This window comes from Colossoma macropomum, unplaced genomic scaffold, assembly GCF_904425465.1.
Source record: "Colossoma macropomum unplaced genomic scaffold, Colossoma_macropomum, whole genome shotgun sequence".
NCBI classification, from domain to species: Eukaryota; Metazoa; Chordata; class Actinopteri; order Characiformes; family Serrasalmidae; genus Colossoma; species Colossoma macropomum.
This window is the reverse complement of record NW_023494789.1, coordinates 11647550-11664865: the sequence shown is the minus strand read 5'-3', so window position 1 is coordinate 11664865 and position 17316 is coordinate 11647550. Positions and strand designations below refer to the sequence as shown.

Here is a 17316-nt window from a genome sequence, read left to right as displayed (position 1 = left end):
ATGGCCTCTCCTTTTTAATAAACATGACAGCCCTGTTTCATTTCATTCAGGCACAGAATAACACTATAAAGCTGTGAATTCCCACTCACTTTAAAATTTAGTCTTTCAAACATGACAAGAATCCCACAGTGCTGGTCAGTTCAGCGGTATTAGGACAAAAAATTAAAAATGCATGATTCAGTTTATTTTATGTTAACTTTAACTTTATTATTCTGATCTGATGAGTTTTACCACGATGGATTAAATGAAGCTTAAAAGTCCAATATGTGCAATAAAAGACCCTCTTATTATTATATTTGGGGTCAATTTTATCCTATTCAATGTTTAATGTCTCTAATTAAAAGACTGATATCATTTTTTGGCTTAATATTTGATCATTTTCATTGTCATGTATGCATCGCTGTTTTTGGGGTCAGTTTGAGCCCAGGCTGTTTTATCTGTATTAAACATAAGAAATATCAACATTTTACACACATTTGTTTTGGTTGTTTTGGACGATACTGTGGTCACTATAACACACAATTTTATAACCTTGAAAAATCTTCCCTCTGCTTTAGGGCCCCAACATAACTATACATGCAGTAATGTGAGAACCATGTGAGTGTTCACAGGATATGAGCACGTGAGGGAGGGGAAAACATATTTCCCATCAAAACTGATAAATTACTGACCCCAAGGACAAACGATGTCAGTAAATTTGAAGATAACTGGCGGGTTTAATTTCTAGAGTAGCGCAGCAGCGCCCTCGTGTGGACAATCTGATGTACAGATCTATCAGCGCAGGTGAGCTGCCTCTATCAATGTGTACCTGGCGTTACACTGCGTGACGTCAGACCGCTGCATGAGGAAAAAGGAACCGAGGAGTCCATGGCAGTCTGAGAGCCAAAAATAAAGACAGTTAATGGACTCTTTTTTGTGTTTTTGGCTCGTCTTTGAACTGACTGTTTGAGCAGTATTGCGTAAGGGGTGTTTTTAATAAGACGGGTTGGACTTTGGGCCATGTCTGCTTCTGCCGTGTTCGTGTTGGACCTCAAAGGCAAGGTGAGGCGACTAAAACTGCTCAAACCGGGACAAACTGATAACCAAACAGGCCAGGCCTTTGTGCAGACGTGTATGTACATTTTTCAGCTTTCTACACTGGGGATAAATACGCCACATTACTCGAAATAACCGTTATTTTAATAACTGTTAAAGCTAGGCTGAGTGTTAAACTTCATTAAGCATTGAAATCTTCATTAACTGATGCGTTAGCTGCTAATACAGTAGCCTACGTAAACTACGTAAACGTCAGACTTGGGCCAGGCCTAAAGAAGGGCAATCTAACAGTGGACCTGAATGAATGTCAAGGAGATCACATTTTAGGGCTGGATGATATTGATACTATTCAATATCGTAATATTTCCCAGATATATCATGGTATTAGTTTTTACTTAGGTTAGCATTAATAACGTTAGCCTGTTCTATGCTAAAACTTCTTGTCTTACTTCTATGTCTTACAGCTCTGACCCAGCCTGTTTTGATTGGACTATTTTGCTGTTTCAGACAGAAAGCACATTTCCAGAAAGGAATTTACTATTTATTTCATTTTTATAGATTTTAAACTGACCTTTCAGAACAACCTGAAGCCCCTGACCAATTACATTCATTGCCATTGGAGGGGGATTCCACAGGTTATTCAAGTAGTTCAGAGTGGTTTGAAGTGATGGTTTATTGAAGAAAAAATTACTCCACACTAATACAGTCCACGCTACTTTCTGAATGCACAATGCAGGGCAGCCGATCAGAGAGCAGATCATTTACACATGTCAGTTGTAATTAAGGCAATTAATTCAGTTAGGGCCTTTTGGAGGTCCGAATCAAGAAATTCTGTACATTTATAACTGGCTAATTTTGAAGATTGGATGCTCGTTTGGGATTTTAATACATTTAAATTACAGATTAACCTTTTCAGCATTGAGACACCAGGGCTCTGTTTCAGCACACAGTATTTCTTGCTTATCCAGCTTACTTTACAGTTCAATCTTAACCTATTACTTTTTTACCATTATAAAAGCTTTACTTTCTGAAAATGTAGGTAGTAAAACAACCGTGGCTGTGTTTGTTAGGTTTTGTGAAGCTGAAACTCAGTCAGAAAGCCTAAGCTGAACCTGCTTCATTAGACAGCCCCAAGATCCACTAAGGTGGATTTTTCACATATATATATATATATATATATATATATATATTACTGGTGTCAATAGAACCAGGCTAATTTTCAAGTAATTTTAGGCCAATTTTTTTGGTCCATTCATCAAAAGTGATGCACAATGTGAAGGGCAACAGTCATTTTTAAATTATGCCAAAACTGAAAAATGACAAAAATGGAGATATGAGGTTTTGTTCTGTCAGCAGCAATAAGAATATATATATATATATATATATATATATATATATATATATATATATAACCTTTTTGTTCAATGTACTTTACACTTTTCCGTTTTTCTGCATCAGATGCGTACGTTTTATTTGAGACATGACTAACCAGTTGCTTTTCCCCCTACTCAATCATCTTAAACTACATAATGTACAGCAGCGAGGCCCTAAGCTGCTGTTTATGTTGCTCATTAGGTAGAACTAGCACTGAGTATAAGAGATTAAAAAAAGTTGCCAAATACTCACATAATAAATGCATTGACTGTTTTTGGTGCATAGAAAACCACAAATGTTTACACAAACATTAATGAAAATAATACGGAAAATACAGGCCCTTTAAACTCTAATGGTCACTTTCCCTTTTCCCTGGTCTTGTTTATTTACTGTCAGGAAAAACTGACTCTACAGGTCTTCATGTAGGCACACACCTCAATTCATTACTCTCAAAACTACATGATACATATTAGTTTCATAGTAGTTACTGAGTAATAGGTGTTAAGCTGAATAACCGAAAAATGAGCCTGCAGTTAGATGGCTTATAAGACCATTCAGAAAACATCAGCTGGAGATGTAATGCGAGACGAACGGGGTCTGTTTTCTTTAGACTGAGCTGAGCAGTGAAGGAAAGAAAACGGGTGGGGTTGTTATTTGCAGTACCATCAAAACAAATGCATGGAAGCTGGCAGTGTGGAATGACTCTGCTTTGCATCACTGCGTTTAATTTAACTTGCAAACAGAAATCACAAAGACATTTTTTAATCCATTGATTGTTTGCATTTACTGCATACAATAAGGCAATACGTTCGACCTACGTCTGCCTCATTCTCAGACGTGAGCTTAGGCACATGTTCTTTGCTGCTTTGCATAGATATTGACATTACAGTGTTACAGGGCTCTCATTACTTGCCTAAACTTGATTACGTGATAGTCGTTTATTAAGAAGGACCTCAAATTATTAGTTGGCAATTTGTGTGTTGTTTGAAAATCATATTTATTTTTTAATCCCCTACGTGTGTGTTTGTCCAGGTTTACATGCCAAAATTAGTTAAAATCATTTTACACGGCCCTTTTCCATCCTTTGTTTAACAGTTAAACAGGCTGTTGTTGTGGCTTTAAGACTGATATATGTAAATGAGGTGTGTTCCAATTAGCTGCACTGTATTGTGACTATGAGAGATGAAACATGCCTTATAACTTCAGTGTGATGGGCAGGGCCAAACTGCTGTAGGCTGAAGAAGCAGGTATATGTAAACATGGAAGTTTCATCAGAAGAATAGTTAAATCAGTACAGACTGTTTTTGCAGCATATTCACCACATATGGGCTGTATGGAGTGGGGAGTGAATGGTACGTTGAAACTCTAAGTGTTTACGTACTACATCAAATTATTTTATTTAAAAAAAAAAACAAGAAAAAAACATTTTTCTATGATATGGGTCTTTAAGATTTTTTTTTTGCCATATAGTGTTTTTAAAAAAGTCCTCCTAGTTTATCCAAGATTCTTGTTCCAATAATGTGTATTGGAATTTTTGAAATGCTTAACATGCTTTGTTATTTGTTTTAATTTTTTGTCCAATTTTATTTATTAATCTTTAAAAAAACACAGAAAAAAGAAATGTTACTTGATTGCTAATATAGCCAATAATGACAGTTGAAAATGCACTGATATGGGAATTGTGGGTTGATTTTTTGCCATTACAGATGCATAAATGTTTATAAAATTTGCTAAATCTAGCTAGATTAGCATAAGAGCGAATCATTTGCTGGTATTGTGGTGTGCAGAAATTCCCTGGTCAGAGGACATGTTTTGCTGATTTTCTAAATGACAATAAGTTAACACGTCCTCTATGGAGAACACACTTCTGCACATTTTAATGAACAATTACTTTACTTGCTGAATTTACCATATTAGGGAAAAAATAAAACATGAAATGTTTGACACAATTCATATTGTATGTTTTTTCTTCCAATATGTCAGCAAATAAATAGAAATTATGCATACAAATTTGCAAAAAAATGCCATATTTAAGTTTATTCCTTGTAGGTAAGTTTAGAGTTGCACATTTATGAAAAAGGAATAAAAAGCAAATATTTTAGCACTGTAACCCAGCATCACCTAAACATTCCTCAGCATTATCATACATCTCATTTATATACCAGTCAATTCTAATCATGTTTCTGATGCTGACTTTTAATAATTTTAAAGTAATATCTGCCAATACTGATTCCGATATCATTGTGCAGCCCTGATGACAGCTCTGCAGTGTTATGATTGGCCTAATTATTGACCAGATGCTGAATTTATATTGAGTCTGCAATTTCATAATGATTTTTGCATTGTGATGTTTCTTTGGGAACCTCATAAAACAACAGACCACAAGTGTCCATTAAAATTTTTTTCTTTCAAATCTCCGTCTTTTCTCACTCTTCAGGTACTGATATGTCGCAACTACAAAGGCGATGTGGACATGTCCGAGATAGACCACTTCCTGCCCCTGCTGATGCAACAGGAAGAGGAAGGGCTTCTGTGTCCTGTTCTTTCGCATGGCAGCGTACATTTCATGTGGATCAAACACAGCAATCTCTACTGTATCCTTTCAGCAGTTTGCCCCAAAATGCTGCGATTGATCATCTTATAATGTAGTGTAATGTAGTAGTACTATTCCAATAGTGAGCCATTTAAATGTTATTACATAACTACACTACAATAAATTACATTATTGACAGTCTCAATTAAAAGGGGCACTTCATAGTTTTTCTTGATTTTTTCTAATATCAAAAAATCTCAAAAACACGACATACAGGCATTTTGGTGCCCCTAGTCAAATGATGTGTTTTGTTGATTTTCTTAAAGTGAAAATAAGTGAACACATCTTCTACAGAGAACATACTTTTGCACAATTTAGTGCACAAGTACTGTTTATTTGCTGAATTTAACATATTGGCTAAAATGAAAACATAATGTGCTCTGTCCCAAAGTTATAGCACATTTTTTATTTTATGCTGTATTTTTTCTAGTGTGTGAAACTCAACAAATATGTAGAACTTGTGAACTAAAATTTGCAAATAAATTTTCATATTTAAGTTTGTCCCCTGTAGAGGATGTATTTATTATTTTCACTTAGAAAGTCAACAAAACATGTCATTTAACCAGGGGTGTTCAAACTTGACTGTAAACTTAAAGGATGACTTTTGGCAAAATAAGACACTAACAATAACTGTGTTTTATTTTATGCACAAAAACAACTTATCAAATTCAAATTGTAAACTAACATCTCTTATTCTTACAAACAAATGTGGTATGTATTTTTGCCCTTTCCACAGAATTCTCCACCTATTTCAATAAGGTACAAGTGAGAATTAATTCACCCCTTAAAACGTTTTTATTACATATTTATGTAACCTAAGAATAGCTCAGCCAGTTTGCATTGAAGTCCCTGTAGTGACTGAATAAGCATTAGTATGTAAAAAGTTGAGCTCTACATATTTTTGAAAATGTCTGCATAATTAAATGGTTAAGATGTAAACAAAGTCATTCAGGGTAGTTTGATATCAAATGCTCCGTTCTAGAGAAACTTGCAGTGCAAGAATCATTTACAGTGGTGGTGATAGGAACCAGATGTCGGAAGAGTTTAATGCCTCTAAATGTTACCACACAAAAGGCTATTACAAGAAATAGCTTTGAATATGTTGCATAATACAAGAGGCATTATTTCACAATACTTTTGAAGTAAACTTCTGGCCTAAACATGTTTTTTTTTTTTACATCTGTTCATTTTGGAGTGGTATGTGCAGGGCTAAAAATTGTTCCCCATCCCCAAAGAAAACTTTGTGTTTTTTTTTTCATGTTTTTAGTGATTTAAAATTATTACATATAAAACTCAGAGAACATGTATTTCACTGGTCATTTTGGCTTGTAAAATGGCAATAAAAATGCCTATGTTTGATTAATAATGCTTTGATTAATATGATGTCTTTGCACCTTAACATCATTACCTCACAGTGGTGGCTACTACAAACAAAAACTCCAATGCTTCCCTGGTGTATGCCTTTCTGTACAAACTAGTGGAGGTGAGGCTTTGCACATTTTATTCACTGCAGTGCATGAGAACCCAACACAGACACATTTTACTATCTCTGTGCTTTATACCAGGGGTGCACTCCTGGAGGGCCGGTGTCCAGCACAGTTTGGTGATCTCACAGCTCATACACCTGATTCAAGTCCTCTGTTAATTGCCAGGTTTAGAGTGAGTTTGATTAGGGCAGCTACCAAACTGTGCAGGACACTGGCCCTCCAGGACCAAACTTATGCACCCCTGCTGTATACTCTCTATACTCTCATCTCAAATGTCCTTGAGAGGATGATCCCTGTCTCAGAAGTTGCTCATTAACTACAAGAGCTAATTTAGGTAACGATTTTTTAAGTTTAGAAAGTTTGACTTTATCAACCTGCAAAGTCCAAAGTTAGCTATTAATGCACTAAGTTGCCAGATTATTCAGGACACCTGCCTTGAATCTACTCTTATTGGAACTGGCCATTTAGGAGCACTTTGTAGGTTTAGAATTATAGACTGTAGTGCATATGTTGCTGCACAATTCATCAGCCCTCTCTACCCCTTTCATCAATGGAAAGGGACCACTAATGGACCACCACTGATCATATATTGTATTGGATGGTGGACCATTCTCAGCACAGCAGTGACACTGGGTTTTTACACGTCAGTGTCTAGGTTGGTTGGTTGCTAGGTTGGTCCATCACCCGAAAATATACAGCCCTGTGGTCAGAAACTGACCACTGATGAAGAGCTAGAGGATGGCTAACCCAAACAGTGTATCAACAGGTGGGCTGCAGTCTAACAACACCAGCAAAGTAGAGCTAACAAGGGAGTGGTTTTCTAATAAAGTGGCCAGAAAGCGTAAGTGAATTTTGAGCCCCATTAATGGCAGAGGAAAAGCACAATCCTACATCCATCAAGGAACTGTAGGTATGGATCCCCCATCTGAGGTGCCATATTTGGCTGAAGTGCTTCTTAGGTGATTTGATGTAATGCGAAGTGAACATGTAGAATCGTACTGGTTGAGCTAAATGTACAGTACTGTGTAAAAGCCAGAGATCATTCTTCATTTAATTTAAGTTTCCAGTCAAAATGGCCATTAAGTACAAATTATTCATTTTTCAGTAGATATTTTCTTAGATATAAGACAATTAACTTGCATAAGGAAGGGGAAAACAAGTGAAAAGAAAAACAATAAAAATATTAAAAGCTACACAGAAAATGGGACTCCTAATAACTGTGCAAGATCTGGTAGACCACCATAACTACCCCAATCAGACAGACAACACTTAAAGCTTTCATCTTTGAGAAAATCATGCTCTGCTGTTGCTTCTGATCTAAAAAAAAAAAACACAGGTGTTTCTGTCCATCCCTCTACTGAGAAAAGACAACTCAGGGCTATGGGTCTGAAAGGATGTGTAGCCGCCAAGAAGCCCTCATTGAGAAAAGGAAACAGAAACATCAAACAAAAGACTGCTGGTGTTATCAGAACAATAGACTGACCACCCCAGAGTCCAGAATCCAGCCTGCAACATCACAGAATGTGTTTGGGATCATTTGGATCATGAGAACCAGAAAATGCAACTTCTAAGACTGAACTGTGGAAGTGTGGAAATATTTTCCTGCATATTTCTTTGAAAAACTGAAATTGAGTCTCCTGAAAGGAATGCAAATACTGAAAAAATTATACTAAACTTAGTTGTTGAGGCTTCTGTTAAATAATTTCTGCTTATTTCCTGATGCTGAAAAAATAATAACTTATATTTCATGGCCATTTTGTCTGGAAATTAACCTTTACTAGCATGCCCACAGTTTTATTACACACTTCCTAAGAAAAGCTCCATTGTTGTGCATTGAAGTCTCTGTAGTTACTGAATAATATGCCTTAGTATGTAATAAGCCTGGAATGTTAAGGGGTTAAGTAGATAAAAATAGAGCTGGGCAATATGACAATATATATTGTTGTCATGACAAATTATGTCAACTTACAATACAATATGCTTTTCTGAACATATAATGTATATCGTCAGTACTTGTAAAACACTGAGCAACTGCATGTTTATTAGAGAGAGTAAAATTTGTCCTGTTTAATAGGATTTAGTGCAACACTATGCCAAATACTGAATAAAAATCATTGTGTTCACAGTTTTTCTTTAAATGTAGCACTACTGACTCTTCCAACTGATCAGATGCCTGAAGTAATAAATATTGTGACATATCATGTATCATGAAAATTTCTTGAAGTATCGCAATACTAGATTTTTGCCATATTGCCCACTTCTAGATGCAAAGGTAGTCACTTTTGTACAGTACTGTACATTTATTCAAAAAAAGATTGAATACATATTTCATAGCTGCCATACGCTGCACTGACTCTTAAAATTAAAGTAGCCCAATAGGATTCTTTGCATAGTACTGTACTATTTTGACTGCTTATCTACCTTTGAGTGCTTGTCTTTATGTTTGTGCTCCCTGTGCAGGTGTTTACAGAGTACTTTAAGGAGCTGGAGGAAGAGAGCATTCAGGATAACTTTGTGGTGGTGTACGAGCTGCTGGATGAGCTCATGGACTTTGGCTTTCCTCAGACCACAGACAGCAAGATCCTGCAGGAGTATGTACAAACGGCATCTTCTCTTTCAGTCACACCCACTCCTGAGGATTTAGCTTAAGCAGATTTCACAGTCTTTAAAGCCTTGCAGCCTAACCATTGTTACATGGCAGAGGTGCCCAACCCATCCCTGCAGATATTACTTTCAACACACCTGTTTGTAATATTCAGACACCTCGATTAACTGGATCAGGTGTAGGGTGGGTGTAGGCGAAATTGGACAATGTTCTTGGGTAATATGGGACACATAGGGTCATTTAAATGATTCATAATGGATAAATGATAAAGCCATTATTTTATTCTTTTTGATAAGCATTTTTTTTCTTTTGCTCAGAAGTTATCACTACAGTTTAAATGAACTGTAGTGTTTTAAAGTGTCCCAAAATACCTGAATCCTCCCTACTCTAGAATAGGGCTCCACTCTCTTAAACATAAAGGTTCAGAAATGGTTCTTGAGTTGGACATACGGCTCTAAAAAAGCTTAAAGACCATAACATGGAAGTTCTTTTCATTTAAAAGGGTTCTTCACACACATCTCATTTACAAAAATATTCTTCTTTAAAGCAGAGGTTCTCAACATTTTCCACCTCAAGGCCCACCTGTTTATCACTAGAAAGCATGAAGGCCCAAAAGAAAACAAAACTCAATGTTTTTACTTAAAATGTCATTTTTGGGAAATGTTCAACACAGTGATATGTGGGGGCCTACTCTTTCAATGTTATGTGTATTAGTGAACATGAAGTATCAGCAGAATATTGTTGTGAGTGGACCACTGAAAGGTCAGGTAAAAGGCAAAAAAATTGACAAAGCTGCTATTGTGCACTGTTATTGCAGGGCTTCTGATAACGTTGTGACCTGTCTGAAAACATTTTTGATTTTTCTTTTTTATTGTTCAATTATTCTTTCAAAGATTTCTATGACAAAGTGCCACCACAGGCCCGCTACAAACCACTGGCCCACCTCAGTATATGTGTTCAGACTGATTTGAAGAATTGTACAGTACTATGCAAAAGTTAGAGACCCTTCATTTATTTCATTTCCAGTAAAAGACATGACAGAAATGAAAGCTTTCATGCTTTCAGTTTCTCAAAGAAATCTGCAGGGATATTTCCAAAGTTGCTTGCATTTTCAGCTTCTCGTGATCTGTCTAATCAACAATACCTTTAGTGATACATTCCATGATATTGAGGTCTGGACTTTTTCTGTCTCTCAAAAATGACAGTGTTGGTGGTCCATCAACAATTAAGATTGTTTGGAGTCCCATTTTCTCTGTAACTTTAATCTCCAGTTTTGAAAACTTTTGTTTTTTCACTGAAAAAACCCTGAAACTTAAAAAAAAAGTACTTAATGACCACTTGAAATGAAATGAAAATTAAATAAATGAAGGGTGGTCTCTGACTTTTGCACATTAATCTAAGCTAGATCAGTAGTTTTTAAGCATGTGCTCAAGTGCCTCACTATATTGCTCAGTTTAAAGTTATACAGAGTTATAGACTAACGCAGACTTTGTGTGAAATCCGTGTTCATCAAAAAAGGCTCCCTTGAATATATTTGCAAATTTGTGGTTAAGTTGTTGCTTAGCAATTTCAGTGTTGCTAGACAATAGAAAGTAATCCTGCTGAATGTGTGGTGAGTGTGAGGGCAGTATATTGTTTTAGAGATGACATCTAATTTGCTTGCGACAGATTCTATCTAATGCTTTTTAAACCCCTAAATTACATATAGATACATTACACAAGAAGGCAACAAACTGGAGGTTGCTAAGACCAAGGTGCCCACAACAGTCACCAATGCTGTGTCCTGGAGGTCAGAAGGCATTAAGTATAAGAAGAATGAGGTTTTCATAGACGTCATTGAGTCCATTAATGTCCTGGTGAGTGATGAGGTCAATGAGGTCCTCAGACTTAATAATGTCCCTTATGTTTTCATAAGTAGAAGCAGTAAATATATCATTCAAATTTTTATTAGTTATATTAGTAAGTTAATAAACCGTAGACAGACTAGACCTTTGATAGAACTCAGTTTATATTTACATGTGTAGATCATAGGGTGTTATATAGCTTGTATTACTTTATGACTTGCAGCATTATTGACTTAAAGGGAAATTCCAATAATTTGTAAAAAGTCCTGCATAATTCAGTTGCTGGGGTGCAAACAAAGTCATTGAGTGGTTTGCTGGATTTCTTTACAGTGGTGGTGATGGGAACCAGAGTTCACAATGTCAACAAACATGCAACACAAATACAGCCATTTTATTTACTATCCAAAACTACCAGTGATTTACATGTCTTCTTAGTTTTTATATGTGTTGTTGATTGTGGTAAAATAGTAGTTATCTTGCTTACAGTGCTCTGCATGTACCTCTCCACCATGAATGGATAAAAAGGCCCAAAAGCTTATCTTAAAACGGTCATAAAACAATATTCAGACATCTGGTCTCTGTCACCACCACTGTGAACAATTCTGATTGTAAGTTTGTGTATCAGTAAGTGTGTAAAACCAGTGAAATGTTATTGTGGTATTGCATGTACAGTACTTGACTGACTTATGGTGTGGATTGCAGGTGAATGCTAATGGCAGTGTGATGAGCAGTGATATAGTGGGCAGTATTAAACTGAAGACGATGCTCTCAGGGATGCCTGAACTAAGACTGGGACTCAACGACCGTGTGCTCTTTGCCCTTACTGGCCGTAAGCAGCACCTACAGCTCATCAGTGACATTCATATTTATGTAGACACTATAATCCAGAGCTACATATCGTTGAATCATGTTACAGAGGCAGGGGAATGTAGCATTAGGACTCTTACTGGTGGTAAGAATCAAAGGCTAGTCTGCTGTGTTGTGGTGTTACCCACTAAACGAATAACTCTGATAATAGACTTCTGAAGTGTCTTGTCATTCTGCAGTCGGCTTCATGCCCATATTAGGAATTCTGGGCCTAAGCTAGATTTCTCTATGACAAAAATCACCTATATCAGGTTTTGTGGTAAACTAAAATGTTCCAAAGCTGATACGTTAAGCCGTACAGACGTTTTTCCCCCAATGTTGCCAGAACCTCTGAATTACGAGGCTGTTAAAGAGATGAAATACAACTATCACTACATGCAAGCTAACACTGCTGCACACTGAACTGACATCATAAGACTTGCAACCATCATAAGACTGGCAACCAAAAACCCACACAAACCAGCAAGCTTTGTTAAATGTAGTGTCTGAGAAGCTTTGGCAGTTTTAGGCTGCAGTTTAAATAGCTGGTGTTGGGATATAACAGTGTTGAGGTTTAATAGTAGACCTGATTTCATGTTATATATGTATGCAACAATATTCGTATTTTGACTGCTAAATGACTTCATAATCCAGAGGATTCCTGTGGGGAATAAATGTACACAGCACAAAATGTATCGAGTCTGAGTCATTCTAGTTTACCACAAGACACATCAACACAGGAATTTCCAAAAACACCATCCAGTTCTGCCATAGAGAAAACAGACTACAGAATGACACGACTTCAGGTTTGTGTCTGTGTGTAGTGTTTAGATAAGAACTTCACACATCCAGTGACAGAGAACTTCTTAATCCTTTGAAGGTTTGAGTTATTACTGAGGTTTTTCTATACTAATTGAATGTAATTGTGTAACAACATGATTAACCCCTTCAAATCCCAGATTTATTACACACTAAGGCTTATTACTTAGTAACTATATGGACTGCAATGCAAACTGCCTGAGTTTCAGCAAACTTTTCATCAAGTTTAAATCATAATCTCCTCTTTACAAGTGTGGCACCACTGAGAGTAGCCAGCCACGGAGCCTCTCAGTTTACTAATTTGTGTTCTAGTGTAAACTTGCACACATTAATGGCTTTCAAAAAGCGTATTCTCTCCATAAGGGATGAGTAAGAAATACTCAATATAAAATTACAGCATTATTATTACCAGTATTGTTATGACTTCTAAGAGTTTAAAGTCATCGTACAGGAGGCTTTACAGCATCCTTGTCCACACTCTCTGCTCTGTTTTTGCTTAGTTTGGAGCTTTAAGAGGCCTGTTTGTTTGTGCAGGAGATAAAGGAAAGACTGTAGCGATGGAGGATGTGAAGTTCCATCAGTGTGTGAGACTCTCACGCTTTGAGAGCGACAGAACCATCTCCTTCATCCCTCCAGACGGAGAATCTGAGCTGATGTCATACCGGATCAATACGCATGTGAGACATGTTAACTCTATTCTGTATATTTAATCTTTTCTCTTTACATTATAGTGTGCATTAGGGCTAAATCACAAACCAAAAAAACAGCTTGTTTCAACTTTACATTCTTGTAATAGGTTAAACCTCTGATCTGGATTGAGTCTGTTATTGAGAAGTTCTCTCACAGTCGAGTGGAGATCATGGTAAAGGTGGGTTTTTCAAAGTTTCACATTTATATTTATACTGACATTTACATGTGCATCTATCAGCTAGTGCTTTTATTTGGAACCTTTTACAGAAGGATGCTTAAGTTCCTCACAGAGTAGACATTCAGTGCATGTGACACTATAAGTGTATAAAAGTTTGTGCCATTAAAGCAACTTTGGCAACAAATTCTACTTTCTTTTCTTGTTTTTCTAAGATGTATTAAGCTCTTAAACCTAAGAGTTTATCTCTCTCATAACTACAGAACTCACAGATTAGTAGTTAACATATAGTACAGAGTAGTTACCGAATAATCAGTAATAACGCCACAATAAGCCTCAAAGGATTACTGGAATAGTTTGCCCAAAAGGGTAATATGGTAATATAATGTTATTTGCATAATTCTAATGAAGGTGTACTAGATCAGGGGTTCTCAACCTTTTCCACCCCAAGGGCCACCTGTTTAAAACTATAAAGCATAGCGGCCCAAAGAAAAATTTAAATAAATCTTTTTAATTGTTTTTTTTTTTAATTGCTCACATTGAAAACCTGTGAATTAAGGCCTGAAAAAGATCAGATCATCTGTTTCAGTTCAATCACAGAAACCAAACTTTGCGGTTATGTGTTTAAAAAGCATACGTGTGCAGAAATGTCAAAAAAGGGATAATGGAAAAAAGATAGATGTGGATGTGGACTGTGATTTGGAGCTGCAGTCCATCATGACTCCCACAGGAGTCACTGTTTGGTCTGGGAGATGTCTCTGTAGTTTTGAGGGTTTTAGTGCCTCATTTGAAATAAACCTCACTAAAGTCAGTAGACTTTTGGATTAGCATTGTCATGATCAATAGTAATAATTAATAAACCTTACTTAATATCTGTGTATTTGTCATTAGTTTATCAATTTGAGTTTAACTACTCATCGCTGATGCTTGGTCAAAAATCAAACACATCTCTTCACTATTATTTTAAGGCTTGTCTGTCATTTTTATCAGCTGTAGCTTGAGCTGGAGGAACGACATGAGCAACGAGAGTCTGTGAAGAGTAAGACGTTAAAACAGGCAGATTATATTGACAGTACAGCACCGATCTGCTGCAAGAAGAAGAAAGTAGGCTGTATTGATTAATTCCCTCACTTCATCATAAAATGCATCCCCACCAAGAGTGAACTGAACAGGGTTTGGTTGAAAGCGGACCGAGTCCCACAGGTTTTGCCAGACAGGTTCAGCTGTTTGATACAGACCCGAATATGGGTGGAGTGTTCACACACATCAAAACGGAGCGAGCTAAAGAAAAATGATATGGGTCGGCAGCTGCGCTGTCTCAAACTGATGATGGTTAATTAACCTGCGACTGTGATGTTTTTATTTGTACGTCTCTGTCAATATTTAAATTGGTTATTATCTGGAGTGTTTGATTCCTCGATTTTTAATTATCAAGCCTAGATTAACCTTTTTTCCACTTATGTTTTTATAACCTAAAGGGCTGTTACCAGCCCAATACGAAATACTGCCTTCCCCTGAGTTAAGGCCCGCGGATCGCTAGAGGGTGCTTCACAGCCCACTGGTGGTCTGCGGCCCACTGGTTGAGAAACCCTGTACTAGATGGCTTCCATGTGAGCATTTGACTTTAGTCACATTTTACAGCGTAATCTTGTGTATGTGTATTCCAAAGTTATAACAACACAGAGTAATTCCTCTTAATCCAAGATACTCACACTATTTAGAGTTGTTTTAATCTTTGCACTATGCTTTCTCTCTCTCTTCAGGCTAAAGGTCAGTTTAAAAAGCAATCTGTGGCCAATAATGTGGAGGTACGAGTCCCTGTCCCAAGCGATGCAGACTCCCCAAAGTTCAAAACTAGTACTGGTCATGCAAAGTATGTCCCTGAGAAGAACCTAGTGGTATGGACCATTAAATCCTTTCCTGTAAGTAATATCTCTATTATCTACTCCATGTCAGCCATTTATGAGTGTTTATTTATTTTCATTCACCCTCTTATTTTTCAACGAAATGCCTTTTGTATGGAATGGAATATGCCAATAGCCTGGTAATAAATCAAATGACTCAATATATAGTATGTTCACTGTCCAGCACTCTGAATTTGATTGTGTCCTCTATATGAATATTTGATGTTTGTGTGGGAGTGTAGGGAGGTAAAGAGTTCCTGATGAGGGCTCATTTTGGCCTCCCCAGCGTGGAGAATGATGAGATGGAGGGAAAACCCCCAATTACAGTGAAATTTGAAATCCCCTACTTCACTGTGTCAGGGATACAGGTTTGTAGTCACCAAAATCTTTTTTTTTTCATACCCACAACCAGCTCACACCACATCCAGGTTTTAATTAAGGCTGTGCAGACTCATTGATGTGGTTTAGAGTGCAGTATAACTTACTGTGAACTATAAAAATGAACACAATTTGTGCTCATGATTTTCTAGTTATGAACATACATATCGCTGTTGTCAGAACAAAACTTGTATCTCCATTTTTGATGTTTTTCATGATAATTGGACTAAATGAAATGACCCAAAATGACTTGGAAAAAAGACTAGTTCCATTGACTTACATTAAAAGTAAAGTAGGTTTTTTCTTTTCCAGTTTGGCTGGTTGCTGAGTTCGGGTAAAACACAGTAAAGTTTTGTTCATTTTTATAATTCATACTGTGTCTTAAATCACAACAAGTCAGTGTGGCCTTAATGAGGACCTTGATGCGGTTTGAGTGACTACTGACTTCCGGTGTTTGTTAACAACATTAGCCTCGTAGCTCCAGCACTAAACTAAAGCAGCAAAATGAGGGCATCAAATGTCTTGGCTAATTGACTATGTCCTTGGTAAGAGGAAAATTGTATGAAATGGATTTTTTTTTTCATTGGCCCATTCCTTTTAGCTCTTTTGACAGTTCATGTGGCATTACTATAAATTACTTATATACATTGCATCATAAATATCATAACATAATTATTTGATTTTATTTGGATTCCATTCCATTAGGTGCGATATATGAAGATCATTGAGAAGAGCGGCTACCAGGCCTTACCTTGGGTTAGGTACATCACACAGAGTGGAGGTATGACAGTGTATTTGCATGTTTGCACACAGCAGACTTTTATCTAGGTCATTGATTTGCATAGGATCAAAACAAGGGTGGAGGAAAGCATTAGACTGTGTCCTCACTCAAACCAGCAAGTGCAGCTGAAGTATGTGCTTTTCCCTTTACAGATTACCAGCTAAGGACAAACACCTAGACAAACACTGACATTTCCTGACCTTGTTCAACCAACCAAGCAAACGCTAAGCTGATCAAGTTGACATTTGCATCAGAATCCGTCTTGATATTTCAATCCTTTTATTCTGAAATAGTGTTATTGTGCTTGGGATTTTATTGTGCTTCAAATGCTTGTTTTTAAATGATTTAATGTTGTTGCACTATGTCATGATTTAAAAAAAATGCTGATTCAAACTAAATTAAACTGTTTCCTCAAAATAATAATAAAAAGGTGTGTACTGTGTTGAATGTGTATTGGCTTGTGTTCTCAACACTTTTTTGTGTTTGTTTATACATACTTCCATGCATTTTTACTCAAATTAATTTAATGCAATTTAAAGAATAACCCTAAATCTATATATCCAGTTATATTAACACATGCAGAGTGACTGCTCCCCCTGATCAGAGTTGTTTAATATACATATCTGTGTCGTGCCTTCCGGGCTAAAGGTCCAGTACATGTCTATGGGCGTATTTGTTGCTTTTAATATACTAGATCTGCAGTAACCCGCCTTTTTTCCTCGATTATTTCTCTCCTAAAGGAGAAACATGAATGAACTCTCACCGTACACAAATAACGTTCTCAA

The 17316-nt window shown here is 36.7% G+C and overlaps 1 protein-coding gene across 1 annotated transcript; it reads left to right on the top strand.

The window, feature by feature from the left end:
* Positions 1-815: 815 nt before the first annotated feature.
* On the top strand, positions 816-16956 carry ap1m2 (adaptor related protein complex 1 subunit mu 2). The gene is made up of 12 exons (XM_036570091.1): positions 816-1041; positions 4847-5003; positions 6418-6485; positions 8950-9080; positions 10803-10950; positions 11641-11767; positions 13138-13280; positions 13400-13471; positions 15232-15390; positions 15615-15740; positions 16456-16531; positions 16684-16956. The coding sequence occupies exons 1-12, from the start codon at positions 1000-1002 to the stop codon at positions 16707-16709; spliced, it is 1275 nt and encodes a 424-aa protein (XP_036425984.1). The 5' UTR covers positions 816-999; the 3' UTR covers positions 16710-16956.
* The last annotated feature ends 360 nt before the right edge of the window (positions 16957-17316 follow it).